This window comes from Castor canadensis, chromosome 8 (genome assembly GCF_047511655.1).
Source record: "Castor canadensis chromosome 8, mCasCan1.hap1v2, whole genome shotgun sequence".
Classification (NCBI taxonomy): Eukaryota; Metazoa; Chordata; class Mammalia; order Rodentia; family Castoridae; genus Castor; species Castor canadensis.
This window is the reverse complement of record NC_133393.1, coordinates 46,649,153-46,666,516: the sequence shown is the minus strand read 5'-3', so window position 1 is coordinate 46,666,516 and position 17,364 is coordinate 46,649,153. Positions and strand designations below refer to the sequence as shown.

General features: G+C 38.1%; 1 protein-coding gene across 4 annotated transcripts in view; it reads right to left on the bottom strand.

The window, feature by feature from the left end:
• The window catches only part of Bloc1s5 (biogenesis of lysosomal organelles complex 1 subunit 5), a 123,075-nt gene that overhangs the window by 12,123 nt on the left and 93,588 nt on the right, over nucleotides 1-17,364 (bottom strand). For 2 of the 4 annotated variants that reach the window (XM_074082924.1, XM_074082925.1), the window contains one exon: nucleotides 2,470-2,584. In XM_074082924.1, coding sequence (XP_073939025.1) covers nucleotides 2,470-2,584 — 115 coding nt within the window. Of the gene's footprint in view, nucleotides 1-2,452; nucleotides 2,585-17,364 lie in introns of all 4 variants that reach the window. The other 2 variants (XM_074082927.1, XM_074082926.1) reach the window with 1 other exon arrangement.

Sequence of the window (17,364 nt, the reverse complement as noted above, 5' to 3'; positions counted from 1 at the left end):
TATGTGGTCACAGCAACGATAACACTGACTAATACAGAAACTGGTACAAGAGAAGTGAAGTTGTTGCTGTGACTATCTGATCATGTGGTTCTTAAGCCTTTGGAGCTGATTTGTGGAAAGAATTTGTAAGTGTCTGAAGACCCAGGGTAGAGAAAGCCTGGAATATCACAGGCAGAGTTTAATGGGTGATTCTGGTGGGATCTCAGAGGCCCAGAATGATGGCAGAAATGAAAACAGTAAAGACTGTGCTCATGAGGTTTCAGGTGGAAATGAGGACTCTTTTGGGAAGTGGAATAGAGGCCATTCACATTACATTCTGGTGAAGAATTTGTCTACATTTTGCCAGTGTCCTGAGACTTGCAAAATAATGAGCTAATTAATTTGGTGGAGGAAATTTCATGACAGAAAAGCATTTAGGTTATGGCATAAATCTTGCTGGCTACTTTCTGCCACATTTACCGTGAGAATCAGGAATAAAAAGCAGAGTGGAATGATTTGAAAAAATGTGCAGTTTGGTCTGAAAAGGACTGTGTTTAAAGTTATGGAAAAGGAAAATGTGGCTGTTAAAAAGATTAGCAGCATTAAAAAAGTACTTCAAGTACTTTGTACCTGTAGATGCCTTGTGGGTTTTTCAGGAATTGGCCAGACCCCACCAACACAAGATCAAGGGTATAAAGGTTTTAAGTCATTTGAAAGACTGCTTTGAAAAGAGAGCTCCAGGATGCCCTGCATACACAAGGCTTTGGGAATTGTTTTCCCAGGTTTAGTCATCCAGGCACTCAGAAGCTTCTGCAGCCATGGTCCACAGAACCCAGCTACATCTGGAGTGGGCTGAAGACCTTGGCTTCATTCACATGATGCTGGTTTTTCAGGCATGCAGAACACAAGAGTTATGAGGTCATGGAGGATCCCACATAGATACCAAAGGAGGCCTAGTAAGTCGCAATGTGTGCCAAGGTCAGGATCCCTGGAGGCAGCCCCTGAATAGTTGATGAATGAAGCTGTAAAGGTGAAGCATACACTGTGTGGAAACTTCAGGATGCTGGAGATGTCAGTAATATGGGCCATCTGCAGAGGAAAGCCTCAGGCAATGAGTGGAGCCAAGAGAGAGGCCAGGTGGGCTGATAATGGCAAGAGCATCGGGGAGGGGCTTCATAAACTCACTGGAGCTTATGTGCTCTCATGTGTCCAGATGCCAGACATGGAGCTATAGGATTTAGTTTGCCATGCTGGGTTCAGTCTTGCTTTGGTTTGAGCCTTCCTTGCCATTCTCATGTTCCTTCTTTTTGGAATGGGAAGGTTACTCTGTGCCATTGTATCTTAGAAGTATGTTACTTCATTTTGATTCTTACAGGGACTCACAGCTAAGAGTATGCCTTAAGTCTCAGAAGAGACTTTGAATTTGGACTTTTGCACAATGTTGGAACTGTTAAGACTTTGGGGACTCATGGAGATTGACAAAATGCATTTTGCATTATGAGATGGCCATGAGTATCTGGGAACTGGGTGTAAGAATGTTATAGTTGGAATATGAAGGGTTTCCCCAAAAGGTTCATGTATTAATGGTACCCAGCTGGTGGCAGTATTTTGGGAGGTGGTAGAAACTTTAGGAGGTGGGATGTGGCTGAAGGAAGGAGGTCTCTGGGGTGTGCCTTTGAAGTTTATACATGATCCCTAGTCCCGTCCTTGCTTTCTGCTTCCTGTCTACCATAATGTGAAGAGTGTCCTCCTCCATATATTCTTGCTGCCATGATTTTCTACCCAAGTGCCTGGGGCCAAGTGACCATGGACTGAACCCTCTGAAACTGTGAGCCAAAATAAATCCTTCCTCCCTGAAGTTGTCTCTGTCAGGTATTTTTGTCACTGGAATGAAAAGTAGCTACTACAAGGTACATCATTCCTTATATGAAATCTCTGGGGTTAAAAGATACATCAGAATTTTTCATATTTTCAAAAATTAACCTGGTTCTTTTATAATGTATCAGACAGCAGGTTATCTATGTGCACATTTACAAAAACAAAAGTAGGACTGAAGTGTGGCTTAAGAGGTAGAGCACCTGCACAGCAAACAAGAGGCAAGGCATTCAACCCTAGGACAGTACAAAACAAAAACAAAAGCAAAGGAATAAATAAATACATAATGGCTTCACATTGGTTTAGGTTATGTTTAACCATCAATAAGTTTTATTAAAAACTGTGAAAAAACTCTATTTCAAAGCTTTTTGGATTTCAGAATAATAAAGGACCTATGTTCCAAGAGAAAGACAAGTGAGTTATTTCTTTTACATTAAATTGCTATAACTGATACAATATTCCTTTTAAAATACCATTGCTCCTTTTCTGTAATCTTTCCATTTTAAAAAAATTTAGAAGTAGTCTATTAATATACATTCATTACTTAAACTTTCAATGACATATATAAAACAGAAGTCCTAGGAGATCCCCCTCTCACCTCAGTTTTCCTCTCACCTCAGCTTCTGGAAGCTCGAAGTTAACCAAACCATGGAGCAATGCCTTGTCTTTGTAAGGTCTTGTCACAGACACCCTCACCTCCATCTTCTCTTGGTTCTTCTTTGATATACTCCTGGAGGTAAAGAAGGAAAATGGTATTATCCCCAGTGTTTAGAGGTTAGAAAAACCTCTTGCTACCTCTGACAGAGCCTGCAAGTGGAAGAGAAGAGAATCAAATACAAATCTTCCAACATTCTGTTACCACCGTAACCCAAATTTTACTATTATACAAATTCCAAATATCATGTCTAGGAACAAGGGTTACTGATGCATAGATGGACTTTCATCTAAAAAGCCATCTCCTCAGATTAAGGTAGGCCAAGTTTCCCACATGTTCTGGGGATATCCTTGCTCCCCACTCCTGTATCCTCTACTTCAGTTTAGCCTGCGAGCCTCAAAATTTTCTGGAAGGTCTCAGGCACCTCAATAATGTCCCATGCTATTCCCACAGTAGCACCTGAGCTGGTTATTTCATTTACTCTAAAATTGCCATTGTATTCTCATAAAATTGTACAAAGTACTGATTTTGAGTTTTCTAAAACCACCTTTCGACCATATTTATATTACAGTTTCAACAAAGTGTGAAATAGCTTAATATATTGTCTATTTGCTTATCATTAAACTGAATTTTAAGAGAAAGGAAGAGGTATTCTTATTCTTCTACATATGCTTTTGTGGTGTTCCATTCTGGAAGCCTATCCACTCTGCAATATAATGGCTTTCCCACTCAAGAATAACCTTTTCTGCCAGGCACAGTGGCTCAAACATGCAATCCTAGCTACCTGGGAAGTGGAGATCGGGTGGATCATTGTTCAAAGCTAGCCAGAACGAAAGTTTACAAGACCCCGTTTCAACCAACAGCTGGGCATGGTGGCATGCACCTGTCATCCCAGCTATTCAGTGAAGCACAAATAGGAGGTCATGGTCCAGGCCAGCCTAGCATAAAAATGAGGCCTTGTCTCAAAAATAACCAACACAAAAGGGCTGGTGGGATGACTCAAGTGGTAGATAGCCTACCTAGCAAGTGCAAGGCCCTAAATTCAAATCCCACTATCAACAACAACAAAAAAGAATGAACATTTATGTAACTATAGTCCACCCTCCTTGTCTATGGGTTTTGCTCCCTCAGATTCAACCAAAACTAGATCAAAAATTCTGGGGAAAAAATCTCATTTATATAAAACATAATGCATATTTCTTTCTTGTCACTATTTTTAAAATAATACAGTATAATAATATTTCTATGGCATTTGCATTGTATTAGGTATTACAAGTGATCTATAGATAATTTAAAGTATATGGAAAGATATGTGTAGGTTTTCTGTAAATATTATGCCAATTATATAGGGGACTTGAATATCCTTGGGTTTTGGTATTTATGGAGCGTCCTGGAACCAATCCCCATGTACACCAAGGGAAAATGATATAGTCTTAAGCATAAAAATTTTCAAACATAACAACCTTGAGGGAAGTAGAGAAAGTTCTCAGGAACAAAGGGTTATCATGAGAGATAAGAGCCTAGTTTAGTAATCTAGCATCAAATACCATCTGTCCGGAAGAGATTAGTCCATGTTAACTCAATCTGGTATCAGTGGCTGTCCTAAATAGGACATGTATTTGGCAAGAGTTTTAAGGAACTTGTCCTGCGTGCATAGAACAACAGAAGAGTAGTATTAGTCACAGTGCTCTTGGGAAACTGTTTCTCATTTTAATTATCTATATTTTAGAATAAATGAAATAAAGTGTTTGAATTAGTTATTTACTATAGTCAAGAGCACTCCTTTGCAATCATTTTGTATGCATAATCAGGTTCCTAATAAAACAGAGTAACTTTAAAAAAGTTTTTTTGTGCTTCATTAAAATATTTTAGCTTTTTCTTTAGGGAAGGAGGGAACACAAAGGGACAGACAGGTAGCTTCTTTAGCAGAAATTTTAGAGGAAGAACTACTGTTTATATAATTAATTCAGTACATTCTAGAAAATATTGTTATGGTTATGTTGTTAGGTCAACTTTTATTAAACTGAAAAAGGTTTAATAAAAACCTTTGAACTGATATTTATAAATAATCTCCCAGGGCTGGGGTGTAGCTCAGTGGTAGAGTGCTTGCCTTGCATGTGTTAGGCTCCGGGTTCCACTCCCAGCACTGTAAAAAATAAAATAACAATTAAGCCAGGCTTGCCATGCCTATAATCCTGGTCCTCAGGTGGAGGCAGGAGGATTATATTGGGTTCCAGACGAGCCTGGGAAATGAGACCCTATCTCAAAACAACAACAAAAATCCATAAATAAATTAATAAATAAATATTAAAATGTAACGATCTACCAAATATCATTAGTTCTTTGCTTAAATCACATCTTCAAAGCTCACTGGGATGAGTTTTTCTCTTTGCTATCTATTTATTCTAGCACTGATCAATGCTAACAAGGACTTAAGTGGCAGGTGGTAGGAAGAAGGAAGGTAGGCAGGCTAAAAAAAGGCCCAAGTCACAAAGACAGCAGAAAGAAAGGAATCAGATTTGGGTAACCCTCGGTGACATCAATAAAATCTGGTGAAAATGGTTGATGTATTTTGTATTCATGTTATGAAAACAGAACAATTAAACTTTTTGAAATTGTTCTATGAAGGGGGGGAGGGAGATGAGGGAGAAAGATGGAGGGAACGAATCTAATCAAGATATACTGTAAGCACATTTGTAAATGTCCCTGTACAACTATAATATGCTAATAAAATTTGTTTAAGAACGTAAGAAAGAAAAAAAAAATCTGGTGACCATGAGGACATGGGGGTTAAGGGAGAGGAAGGACCTGGAAATTTCTAGATTGAGTAACTTGGGAGGCTGGGGGGAGGCTCAGTGGCTGAGTGTGTGCTTAGCATGGGCAAGGCTCTGGGTCTGATCCCCAGTGCCAGAAAGAATAACTTGAGAAAGAGAGAGAAAGAAAAAAGGCAAGGAAGAAGGGAAAGTTACGCAGGAGATCTGAGCTATGGGGCTGAGTATGGCCTCCGCTGGCTCAGTCACTATTATTCAATGTTTTGTACAGTCAGCTCTAAGCTGGTCCATCCAACGTCCTCACCAGTCCTCAGGGCATTTCCTCTCCTCTCCGCCCTCTTGGTGCACTAGCTCAGTTGGGGCTTCAACCTCTGGTGCCTGATGGGCTGGCTACATGCTTCTTCTAACCAATCTCCCACCATTTAGCTTGGTTGCTGCCAATCCTTTAAAGTCAAATTAAAATTTTACTCTATTACAGCCTTATTGAAAAGTGATCACACATTCCTGCTGCCCTAGAACAAAATCTGAATTCCTAATTCCCATCCTCTTGCCTTGTTCAACTCTTACTGCTCCCAGTCTCACCAAATCCCTCCCAAGACACCAAGGACACACACAGTTCTCTGGGGTGAGGGTTGGGGGAGATGGGTTCTCTGTCTACCTTCCCGATCTTTGTGCAGTCTGCTGTTCCTTTCTACAATACCTCCTTCTTGTTTGGTCAATGCCATTTGTGAGGCTCAGATGTTGATTTCCTGAAGGAATGGACCCTGAGTCTCTGACCTCCATAGCCAAGCAAACACTTCTCAACTCTCTAATTCTGTCTCTTCTCACTTCCCTAAGAGTATTTACCTCATTATTACCTGTCCATTGTCTAGATTGCCTATCTCTCTCCCTAAGCTGGAAGCTCAGGTATATCAAAGACTATGTTTTCTTCATTGTTTTGTTTCCCCAAGGCTTCACTCTGGCCCCTTCAGTAAAGATGTGTGATGAATGAGGAAGGTGACATTCAGTCTGTGATCTGTGATCAGAAGATTTCCAAATTCTTTGTCCCTCATGGAAGAATCCATGGCAGGACATGTGGGCGTAAAAGGAGTTTATTAAAAGTTAGGGAAGGGAAATACAAAGGGGAGCATGGTTGGTACAGCTGGAATCTGCAAGCAGAGACAGTGTACTTCTCTTCTCTAGGTACTTTCAAAACTTGCGTTAATCTATGGGAAGGGAGGAACCTGTTGATTCCCATCCAATAATCAACGAGGGGGGAGGGGCATGGGAAATTCTCGGCCAGGTGAGGGAAGTCTGAGCCGTCCCTGATCCAGACATTGGCAACCTACATAAACATATGATTCCTGAAATTTCCCTACTTCTAGACTACCTCAACATTGCTTCCATCTCAAGGGAAGAAAAAGACTTTTGCTTGACCTGTCAGGGCTGCTTCTAGTTACTAGAACAGCAGCAGGCCCTCCTCCCCTTACATGGGAGAGTGAGCTTTTTTCACATGATGGTGCTACAGGGGAGGGCTATACTTAAGGGAAAGCCTAAAACCTGGCCATTCCAATTTTTAAATGCTATATTGTTTCAATTGCCCATATGTTTCTTGGAAGTTCTAGTGTGTTAGTCAGTTAGTCAGTCTTGCATTACTATAATAAATATCTAAGATAGTCAATTTATAAAGAGAAAAGGTTATTGTGGCTCACAGTTTGGAGGTTCCAGTCCATGATCAGTTAGACCCATTACTTTGAGCCTGTGGAGAAGAAACACATCTCGTTGGAACATGTGATGGAGCAAAATGACTTACATCCCTGGCCAAGGAACAAAGGGAGGAAGAAGCTAGGGTTCCACAATTGCCTTTGAGGGCATGCCCTTAATAATCTAAGATCTTCCCACCAGACCCCCACACTTGGGCCTTTAGGAGATAGTTAACACCTAACCTATAGCACTCAGTTTTAATAGTCAAGAATGGGCATCTTTTAAGGTGAGAAACAGAGAGTTAGTGGTTAGCCATGAGTGATGGGTGAGGCGGGATAGACAGATGAGGAGAGAGGGGAATTAAATTATTTTAAATAAATATTGAAAGCTCCAAACTCAGACTTTAAAACAAGAAAGTAAAAACTAAAAAGCCAGAGCAGCTAGCTATCCTCTCCCATCTCCTTTTAGATGTAAAGTTACAAGAACAGAGAGACTTAAAGGGGTTGTCTGCATCTGCCTTCCTCTCTGAAAATGTTAACAAGCTTGCAAGGGTTCTAGGATAGATGGAGGAACCAAAACAATGAAAGGCAAGTCTAAAAAGAAAATCCTAAAGCACACCTATTGTTCTTGTGTTTTGGCTAGGACTGAATGACACCAGACTGTTTTAACAGCCATTTTAGCAACCCAGATTCATTATCTTAATGATTAGAGGTTACCAGACATGCCCGAGTACCCCTCCCCTCAGCTCAAAGACTCAAAGACTAGAGATGAGGACCGCCATTTTGAGTCTTTATTTCCATTTTCTGTATGGGGAACAGGAAATGTTTCTCCCATTTTTCTCCATTATTCTGTTATACTAAATCCCTTTCCTAATAAACTTTGCTGTAATTTTCACTATATTTTTGCATCTTCCTTGAATTCTTTTCTCTCCAGATACAAGAACCAAGTTATACACCATCACTAAACAAAAGGAAATCCATTTGAAAAGGGAGAACTATCATAAAGAGGTTCTTTGCAACACCACTGGTCATAGTTAGAGGCATGAAATCTCACAATCCAGGCACACAATGAAGGCGCTGAAGGAAAGACAACATACATATACGCACACATGCAATAAAAATATTTTTTTAAAAAAGAGGGTATTATTGAGAATTTGAATAATATATGTGTCTTAAGAACTGTTAATAAAGATAACTTTAAAAATGGAAGCAAATGGGCTGACATAGTGGCTCAAGTGGTAGCAAGCATGAGGGCCTTAGTTCAAATCCCAATACTGCCAAAAAAAAAAAAAAGGGAGCAAATAATTAAAGCAGCTATAAGTGTCATTTTAAAGTTGAATGCTTAATTGCCATTGACAGGACACAGTGAAGAAGTTTTTTAGATACTATCACCCCTTACAGAAAAAAGGACTTGTTTATAAGGACTTGACATATCATAAGTGTTTGACACGTGGTTAATAAATGTTCTTGTTGAATATATCTTATATATATGCTATAAACAACAGTAATGAGTTTAAGACTAATGAATATTGTTAAATATAAAATATGATCACTTAATGTACATCACATTTTAAAAGTTCAAAACAGCCAAACATATTTTTCTTTCAAAGTTGGTGAGAAAAGTTTATGATCATTTTATCATCATTAGCTTTCCTTATAAAATTGTGGGTATATTCCAACATGTGATATAACTAAGGCAATAAAAATCATAGTGAAAGAGAAGGCAAATTTGAGAAGATCGCACTTGTAATGGAAATCTTGTTTGAAAAGCAACATCAATATTTATAACTCAATGTACAATACTGAGAGTTGAAATACTATGCATTCCCTTGGGCTTAGCTAAATCTTCAGAAGCTGGAAAAGTATCCTACTTCAAATTAAATTCAGAATTTTATTTCTACCTCAAGGTAAAAAATTCATCTTTAAACTAGATGCTTATCAAAGAACATTTACTGCATGCCATATGTCAATTGTATAAATCTTTTTTAGCCTTAAAAATATAAAAAATATATAAAAAATAAAAATACTAAAGAAAATAGTACTGACTCTAATGCTTTTTAAAAATGTGTATTTAGAATGTGAATTTGGGAAGCCCTCAGAATGATTTGTGCATAATCTAATATGGAACAAAATAGGACTTTCAGAACACCCACAACCAACCAAAGTAAATAGGCAACATCTACTCCACCTTCTAAACCAACACAGGAAATATGTTTGAATATTTCAAAATATTGATAAGCCCATCAATGTGCAGGTGATAGTGACCTATTTTATTACAGCTTGATTCTGCAAAGAAAAAGAATGATATTACCAGTCATTTACTAGTTAATTCCTTTTCTGAAGAACCCATAAGTGAGTCTAATTATTTATTTAAGAGGGAGAAAAGATACTCAAATATTAGCAAGGACTTTTTAAAAACCTATGTGCTTAGCATTTTTCTGAGATTTTTTTTTAAGTTTCCAATTAAACTACACCATTTTCTCAAGGGGACAAACCAGATACGATACTACATGATACAAGAGAGAAAGCTTCAGAATAAAATCCAAACAAAGAAGAAACTGGAAATCATGGGTTGACAAGGGATTTGAGGTTAAATTTCCCTTATTCTCTTTTTTGTCTTCCTAGATGGAATTTTCATAGCTTTCCGATATTTCCCCAAGATTGGTATTTTCTTTGGTCTTAAAATGTATGGAATTTCCTTTTGTATTATAGGTTGCTTGGTTTAAAGGTGTTCCGCAAGAGTTCATATGTTGGAAAATTAACCCCCAAATTTGTATGTTGGTGGTATTAAGAGGTAAATAAGGTCTTGGAAGGTAATTAGTGTTAGATGATGTCATGAGGGTGGTGCCACCATTATAAGAATGAGGAGAAAGAGGAGGAGGAAGAGGTGTGTGTGGTGGGGGGAAGATCCAAACTAGCATGCTTGCTCTAATTCACCATGTAATGCCTCTGTTACCTTATGATTCAGAAAGAAGGCCCTCAGCAGCTGCTAGCACCTGCTCTTGCACTTCCTAACTTCTAAAACACCGAATAAACTTATATTGTTAGTAATGTACCTAGTCCATGCCAGTCTGTTATAACAACATAAAATGGACAAAGACAAGGATATATTAATAGTCCCACAATTTGATCTATGATCATGGTATTTATTTTATCAATTGTTATAAGACACTGGCAAGGGCACTTAAAGGGTCCTAAGTGATCTCTTTGGTGTCAATGCTGGGAGCATCCAGAACTTTGTGGGGACTATTCCAGGACTGCTGGTGGACACTGTATGCCTCAAGATGCCCAAGATGAGTTCAAACATCCCTACACTGCCTGGCTAGATCGGCCTCTCCTTTAACCTTTCTTGATAATGCCTTGGCCACATGTCTCAGAACTTGGATATTATGGTGATAGGAGAGGGTTATGGGAAAAAGTTGCAGCGTGGGTTTTAGCCTATAAAAACCTTCATTAAGCATTCAGACTTATAAAAACTTATTCGAATTTATTTCTTTAAGCTGAAAGAAGGACAACTACATCACCTTCCCCAGTGTTACAAGGAGGTGCCATGAGTCTAATAAAGTGCCCCATGATTTTGCCAGACAAGTTTCTGGCAACTCAGAATCTGAAGCCGCTGAAGGGCCAGGCCAAAAGGAATGTGTTAGTCAGCTTTCCATTGCTACCTGAGATAAGAAGCTTGTAAAGAGAAAAGGTTTGCTTTGGCTCACAGTTTTGGAGGTTTCAATCCATGGTTAGATGGTCTTGCTGCTTTGGGGTCTTTGGAGGGATAGCACATCAGAGTGGGGAGCATAGGGTGAAGCAAATTGGAAAATTGGCTTAAATTGGAAAAGGAGAAAGAGGAAAAACTAGGGCCCCACAATTTCCTTCAAGGGCAAGGCACATCTTGGATGACCTAAGAACTCCCACTGGGTTCCACCTTTTTTTTGGGGGGATATTGGGATTTGAACTCAGGGCCTACATCTTGAGCTACTCCACCAGCTCTTTTTTGTGATGGGTTTTTTTGAGATAGGGTCTCGAGGAACTACTTCCCTGGGGCTGGCTTCTATCCTCCTGATCTCTGCCTCCTGAGTAGCTAAGATTACAAGTGGGAGACACTGGCACTGGCCTAGGTCTCACTTCTTAAAGGTTCCACCATTCAATAACAATAAGCTGGAGACCAAGCTTTTAATACATGGGTCTTTGGAGGACAGTCCAGATCCAAACTGTACCTAGGAGTAACATAATTCATTCTGTGTGCTAAATTAATTGATTGCTTACATTATGAAGAAATATCAGATAACCATTAAAGCCATTGTGTTTTACAAATACAAACATTGAATGCACACACACACACACACAAAATCCCTTGGCAACATCTATTAAAAGCCTTGAAAAAAATAAACCTTGTAATCAGAATTATTTCTAAGAGTTTCTGCTAAGGAAATAATCTCGGAGATAAAATGTTTTCTTGGTTTTTTGTTGTTGTTTGCTATTGTAATGCACGTTCATCATTACCATTTACTGTAATAGAAAAAAGTTTGAAAATAAATAATTTGACTACATCTATTTAACCAAACTAAAATGTTGTATAGTCACTCACAATTATATCTTAATTGAATACTTAGTGAAAAGTGTTAATTCATCAGTTTAAAAACTTCAAGGAAACACATGCAGAAGCTGAACCATTTATCAAATAAGATCCTCAATATATCTTTACCTGTATGCTCATACACCAGCTATTGTTACATCTACATGAATGTTCATTATTATATAATCATAAAATGTTGACAGGCATGTACCAAAATGTGAGCATAGCTTACTGACATAATTATGAATCATTTTCATTTTCTTGCTTGTATATTATAAATATTTTACAATGAATATGTAAGAATGAAACACTAATAAAAATTACTACTCCCCAGTGAGTCTCCCCTGTACAACTAATGTATGCTTATAAAAACACTTTGAAAGAAAAAAACTACCACTCTCCAGAAGTATATTTTTATATTGCATATCCAATTTAGATTCCTTTTAAAAAAGTGGCTGGAATTAATTTATATATAAATTATGTACATATGGAATGTTTATCTGAAAGTTTCAGAATAGATATTTGCCGTTTATTTTATGACAGCAAGAGAAAAAGGTTTGATATTTGCCTTTTTTTCCTTCCTTCCTTCTTTTTTTTTCTTCAGTGCTAGGGATCAAACTTGGGCTTTGTGCATGCTAGGCAAGTGATCTACACTGAGCTACATCCCAGCCCTTATTTTTTTTTTTCAGCCAGAGTCTTGCTATGTAGTTTAGGCTGGCCATGAACTTGTTATGTAGTCCAGGCTGGCCTTAAACTCTTGCCTTTGCCTCCTTAGTTGTGGTACTATAGGTTTGTGCCATCACACCTGGCATGAAGTTTTTTTTTTTTTTTTTTTAAAAAAGGAAAAATAAACTTACTTGTAGAACTGTGTGAGAATAGTCAAATTTCTTGGGACCTCAGATTACTGCTTCCCCTCAAAAAACATCTGTATCTTTCAAACAACCCAAACTGTACACTAGTTAGTATGCATTTACAATGTAGTTACATTGTAAGTTTTTAAAAGGTGGGAATGTTTTCTCATTGCCTTTTACATTCTTAGAATCTGGTCTCAAACTAATACTCTATATTAATTAAATGAATAGGCTTACAAATGTTTAAATTTATTTTATACAATCTTTAATTTTTCTACAGTATAGTTATTAAAATACTTTCACCTACATTAAAAAACATTTCTCTTTAGAAATAAACTTGGAAGTTGGACAAACCAAGAGGATAGTATTCAATGGAATAGTATCCAGTCTTTAAAAAAGAAGGAAATCATGCTATTGTGACATGTGGATGAACTTGGAGAATATTATTCTGAAATCACTTTTATATTAAATATAAAAAATAATGAAATTTTGAGAAATAGGGAGTAGAATGGTGATTGCCAAGGACTGGGGATGGATAAATGGGAGTCATGGATAAGTAGATGTTGGTCAAAGGGAAGAAACTTTCAGTTACAAGGTGAATAAGTTCTGAGAATCTGGTGTTCAGTAGGTAAATACAGTTATAATAATGTATCATATATCTTGAAACTAGCTTAGACAGTAGATCCTCTCTCTCTCTCTCTCTCTCTCTCTCTCTCTTTCTTGTGCTTGCTAGGGCAGGTGGTCTACCACTTGAGCCATGCTCCCATCTCTAAAAGAAAATTTTTTTGGCCGTATTGGGATTTTGAACTCAACGCCTCACACTTGCAAGGCAGGTACTTTACCACTTGAGCCATGTCCAGCAGAGCATATCATAAGTGTTCTCATCACCACCACCCCACATAAGATTACTGAGGGAATCTTCAGACAAGGTTTTGTATATGTATACCAAAACACCATGTTGTACACCTGAAATATGTACAATGTTTATTTGTCAGTCATATCTCAATAAATTTGGGGGGAAAATAGTATTTAGAAAATGACTTTTCTAGGCTGTTTTCCATTATCTCCTTCTACAGGACTAAGATATAATTGGGTAACAATTTTAAATGATTTATGTTTACGTGAATTGGCCAAGGGTAATGCTTGTGGCCATGGAGTGGACAGTTTTCCTCTGATCCACAAAAACTGATCTGAGAGGACTGAGAGGGAAACTTTGGGCCCCTGCAGCATCACACTGTTAGCAAAGCAAGCAGGCCTGCTAATGCCGCTTGGCCTGATGTGACTTATGACCACATTCCCCAGTTAATGTCACAGGCCTCATTTACAGTGGAAGGATAGGGCCACCTTTTGATCTTTTTAATTTTTAAAATTTATTTATTTGCGGTACTGGGGATTGAACCCAGGGCCTCAATATGCTAGGCAAGCACTCTAACACTTGTTGCGTTTTTTTACTTAAATGAGAAAGGTTTGGTGGGGTGGGGAGCATATATTCCTGGGTAATTTATTATTGCTATGCTATTTATTGCTAAGTGGTTATGGCTGTTGGCAACTGTCCACAGATTCAGGTACTCCCTGTCTTCAGGAGTACACACCTGAGTAGAATCTACCCAGGTACAATCCTGATAAGATTATAAAGCTTCCTGAGAGCAGGAATTCCTCAGGCTAATTTAGTAGACTGAGAATAAAAAGGAAACTCTTTACGTTCACAGTGCCTTCATTGTTTTCTTTAGTAAGTAATCCTAATTACAAACTTAGAAGAAAATTAGTACTTTAAAATAAATTCAGATGATTCAAAAGTTTTACTATTGCTCCTAGGAGTTAATCATTCAATGACATATTTCCTCTCCTAAGCAAACATTGACTTTTTGACATCTGGTATTGGATCTCTTACATATGTGGATACGGCTCAGTTCCTGGAGAGAGCAGAGTTAGTTACACAGAATGAGTCATTAGGCCACACCTCAGTGTACTCACCACTAGGACACCAGTAAAAGACACAAGATAATTTCAGATTTCAACTCTGTAAGCAGTGCCATGAAAGGAGAAATGGGTTCTTAAATGAGACTCTCAGGTTGGAAAGTTTTCTTATATTTAATTCAGATTTGGTTTGGTTATTCTGAGAGTAATTTAGCATTAAATATATCAAATGATAGCAGAAAGAATAAATTCATTTGCTGAAAAGCCTAATTTACAACCAAAGCCTCCACAAGCTCCTACCTTCTATGGCTTGGTATAGTTCATTTTTCTTTCATATTTTATGGTTTCCTCACTACAGGGATTGAAATTCTTCAGAATTTCCTGTGATTATTTTTCCTAGTGTTCAAGGAAAGGAAAATGATTTTTGGGTTTAAATAGTATGTAAAGTTGAATTCTGAAACCAAAAGAAGTTTTAAGATATGAGGCCAGGAATGAAGGGATTAGGCATAATTAATGTAGACTATAACTAGTTTTTTTAAATAATAGTAAAAATTGTTTTTAAATAGAAAGTTTGTTACCTTCTTTTTACCAGTGAGAATTCAGATTTGAGAAAATTGAATGAGAAACCCCACAAAGTTCTAATCCTTTTTAAGTCCTCTTTTAGGCCTTAAAAGAGTTTTCTAGTTTAGGGTGTGAACCTAGCTTTCAATTCACTCAACAATGAATACCTATGATATGCCAAAAAATGTTCTAAGCGTTAAGAATGTGGCAGAGAAACAGAGGCAAGGCCCTTACTCTCATGGGCTTTAGGGTTTTCAATACACAAAAAGAAGTACAAGATCTCGTCACACAATGCTAAATGTTTTAAGTAAAATCACCAGGATGTCATAATTTGCTTAGTACAGTTGCTGCCTTGGCACTCATTTTGAGGCTTGGCATATGTTATTTGAAGCCCAGTTGTATCCCAACATTTTTGGTCTAGTTAAAATTTTCTCTTCCTATAGGGTTGCTTTAGGTATAGCCCACTTGTTCCTCATTCCACACCCCACAGCTACTGACAATGATAAATTTAATGGTAAAAATGACTCCTTTGATTTTAAAAAATTAGCCATGCCCACCATGTCCACAGCAAAGCCTAATGAAACCCTTCATGGACCTTAATAAAGGCATAGTCTATGGATCCTCCCTGCCACCTTTGCTTGTCACCTGCTGGTCGAGGTCCCTGATGTTTTTGAATTTCCCATTTCCCATAGGCCTACCACTGGCATTCCTTACCACTCTGGCACCTGTGAGTAATACAATTCTTCTCTTCATACATTTTGGTTTTACCTCCTCATTATGTCTCACTTAATCAACACATTTGAACCTACCTCCTCACCCCAACTCTGTGCTTAGCTTATGGTCAATCTCAAGAGAAAGACCTTCAAGACCAAACTAGAAAGAACAGTAACAACTGAAATCACAATGCATAATATAGTGTAATGTGTCACCTCTTTAAGGAGGTGACAATGAACTGTGACATAAATGACCAGACAGAGCCAGCCCTATGTATTCAAGGAACAGAATGAAGGACAGAGTGGCTATATAGTGAGGGGAGGAAGAACAATAACTGACAGAATGATAGGAACAACAGGGATAAAATCATGCAGGATCTAACTGACTCAGACAGGGATTGGGATGCTAGCTATAAAGAGAAGGCTATGCAAGAGGTTTAGATACCCATTGATGAGACACTTTTTAAAGGAGTGACATGGCTGGAATGGTGGAGGGAGAATCTCTGAAATTTCTCTGCTCCATAAAAGCAATGAGCATACTGGTAAAATTTTTTCAAACCAACATTTTCACCACTCTAGAAATTAAACAAAGGCTTGCAACAATCTAGGGAGCATTGATTTATGAGAGATGCCTAAATTTCAGTTAAAACAGCCAACTGGGACGTATTTTAATTTGCTATATACCCTTTCCTCTCTACTGTTCTCCATAGTCACTTGAAAACCAACAGTCCCACAATCTTAATGAAATCCAGCAACCATGCAGCTACTGGAGGGGTCAGACAGGCCTGGGGTTCCGCCAAGGTCTACTCCTAGAAAACAGCCATTATCTGATCTGTCTGGCAGTTCTGTGGAAAACCTAACTCAGAGAACTTGTTATTTGACCTGACTTAGAGCTCACTAAGTGTGAACATTCTTTTCCCTTAGATCATTAGTGAAAACAGTCAGTGGCTATTATTTAATATAGCAGTTGCCTAACGTGTGATAATAGTTAGAGCAAATAGTTGACTAAAAAACTGAAAAAAGGCAAAGCTGGAGAACTAAATGTGCATGGGAGTTTTGAGAATGTTCAATAAAATTCTGAGACTCTAGAAAACTGGGCACATGTTCAGAAAAACCTCAGAAGGCCATAGGCTCTCACCTATGGCTAATATTTTTTTCTCAATACTGAGGATTAAACTCAGGGCCTCCCATTTGAGTCATGCTCCAGCCCACATATGATTGATCTTGAAGGTTTGAACAAGCATGAAGGGGAGGCAAAGACAGTTTTCAACTGCCTGGTTGAATGTTGAAGGCATCCCACAGACTGTGCATAGAGACTCTCAGCAAAGATTGAGAGACTTATTAATTCCAAGTGCCTACAGAAATATCTGCCCAATCCTTAGCTGACAATTAAAATAAATGAGCAGGGACTAGAGTGGCCACACAAAACAAAAAATACAGACTTTACGGGTAAGTATAGAGCAATCAAACACTAAACAAATAACAAACAATAAACATCAAGAACAAACTAAACCCAGGGAAGCAGGAATCAGTTGATTTTGGGAGGTGCCACATGGTATTTAAAATATCACATTTTCAACAAAAAAAATTATGAGACATGCAAAGAAGCAAGAATGCATGGCCCAAAGGAAAAACACAATTAATGAAACTGTCCCTGAGAAAGCTCAGATATTGGACATAGTAGACAAACACTTCACTGTGTTTTGTTTTGTTTTTTCCATACTGGGGTTTGAACTCAAGACATCTTGCTTGCTAGGCAGGCATGCTACCACTTGAGCCATTTCACCAGC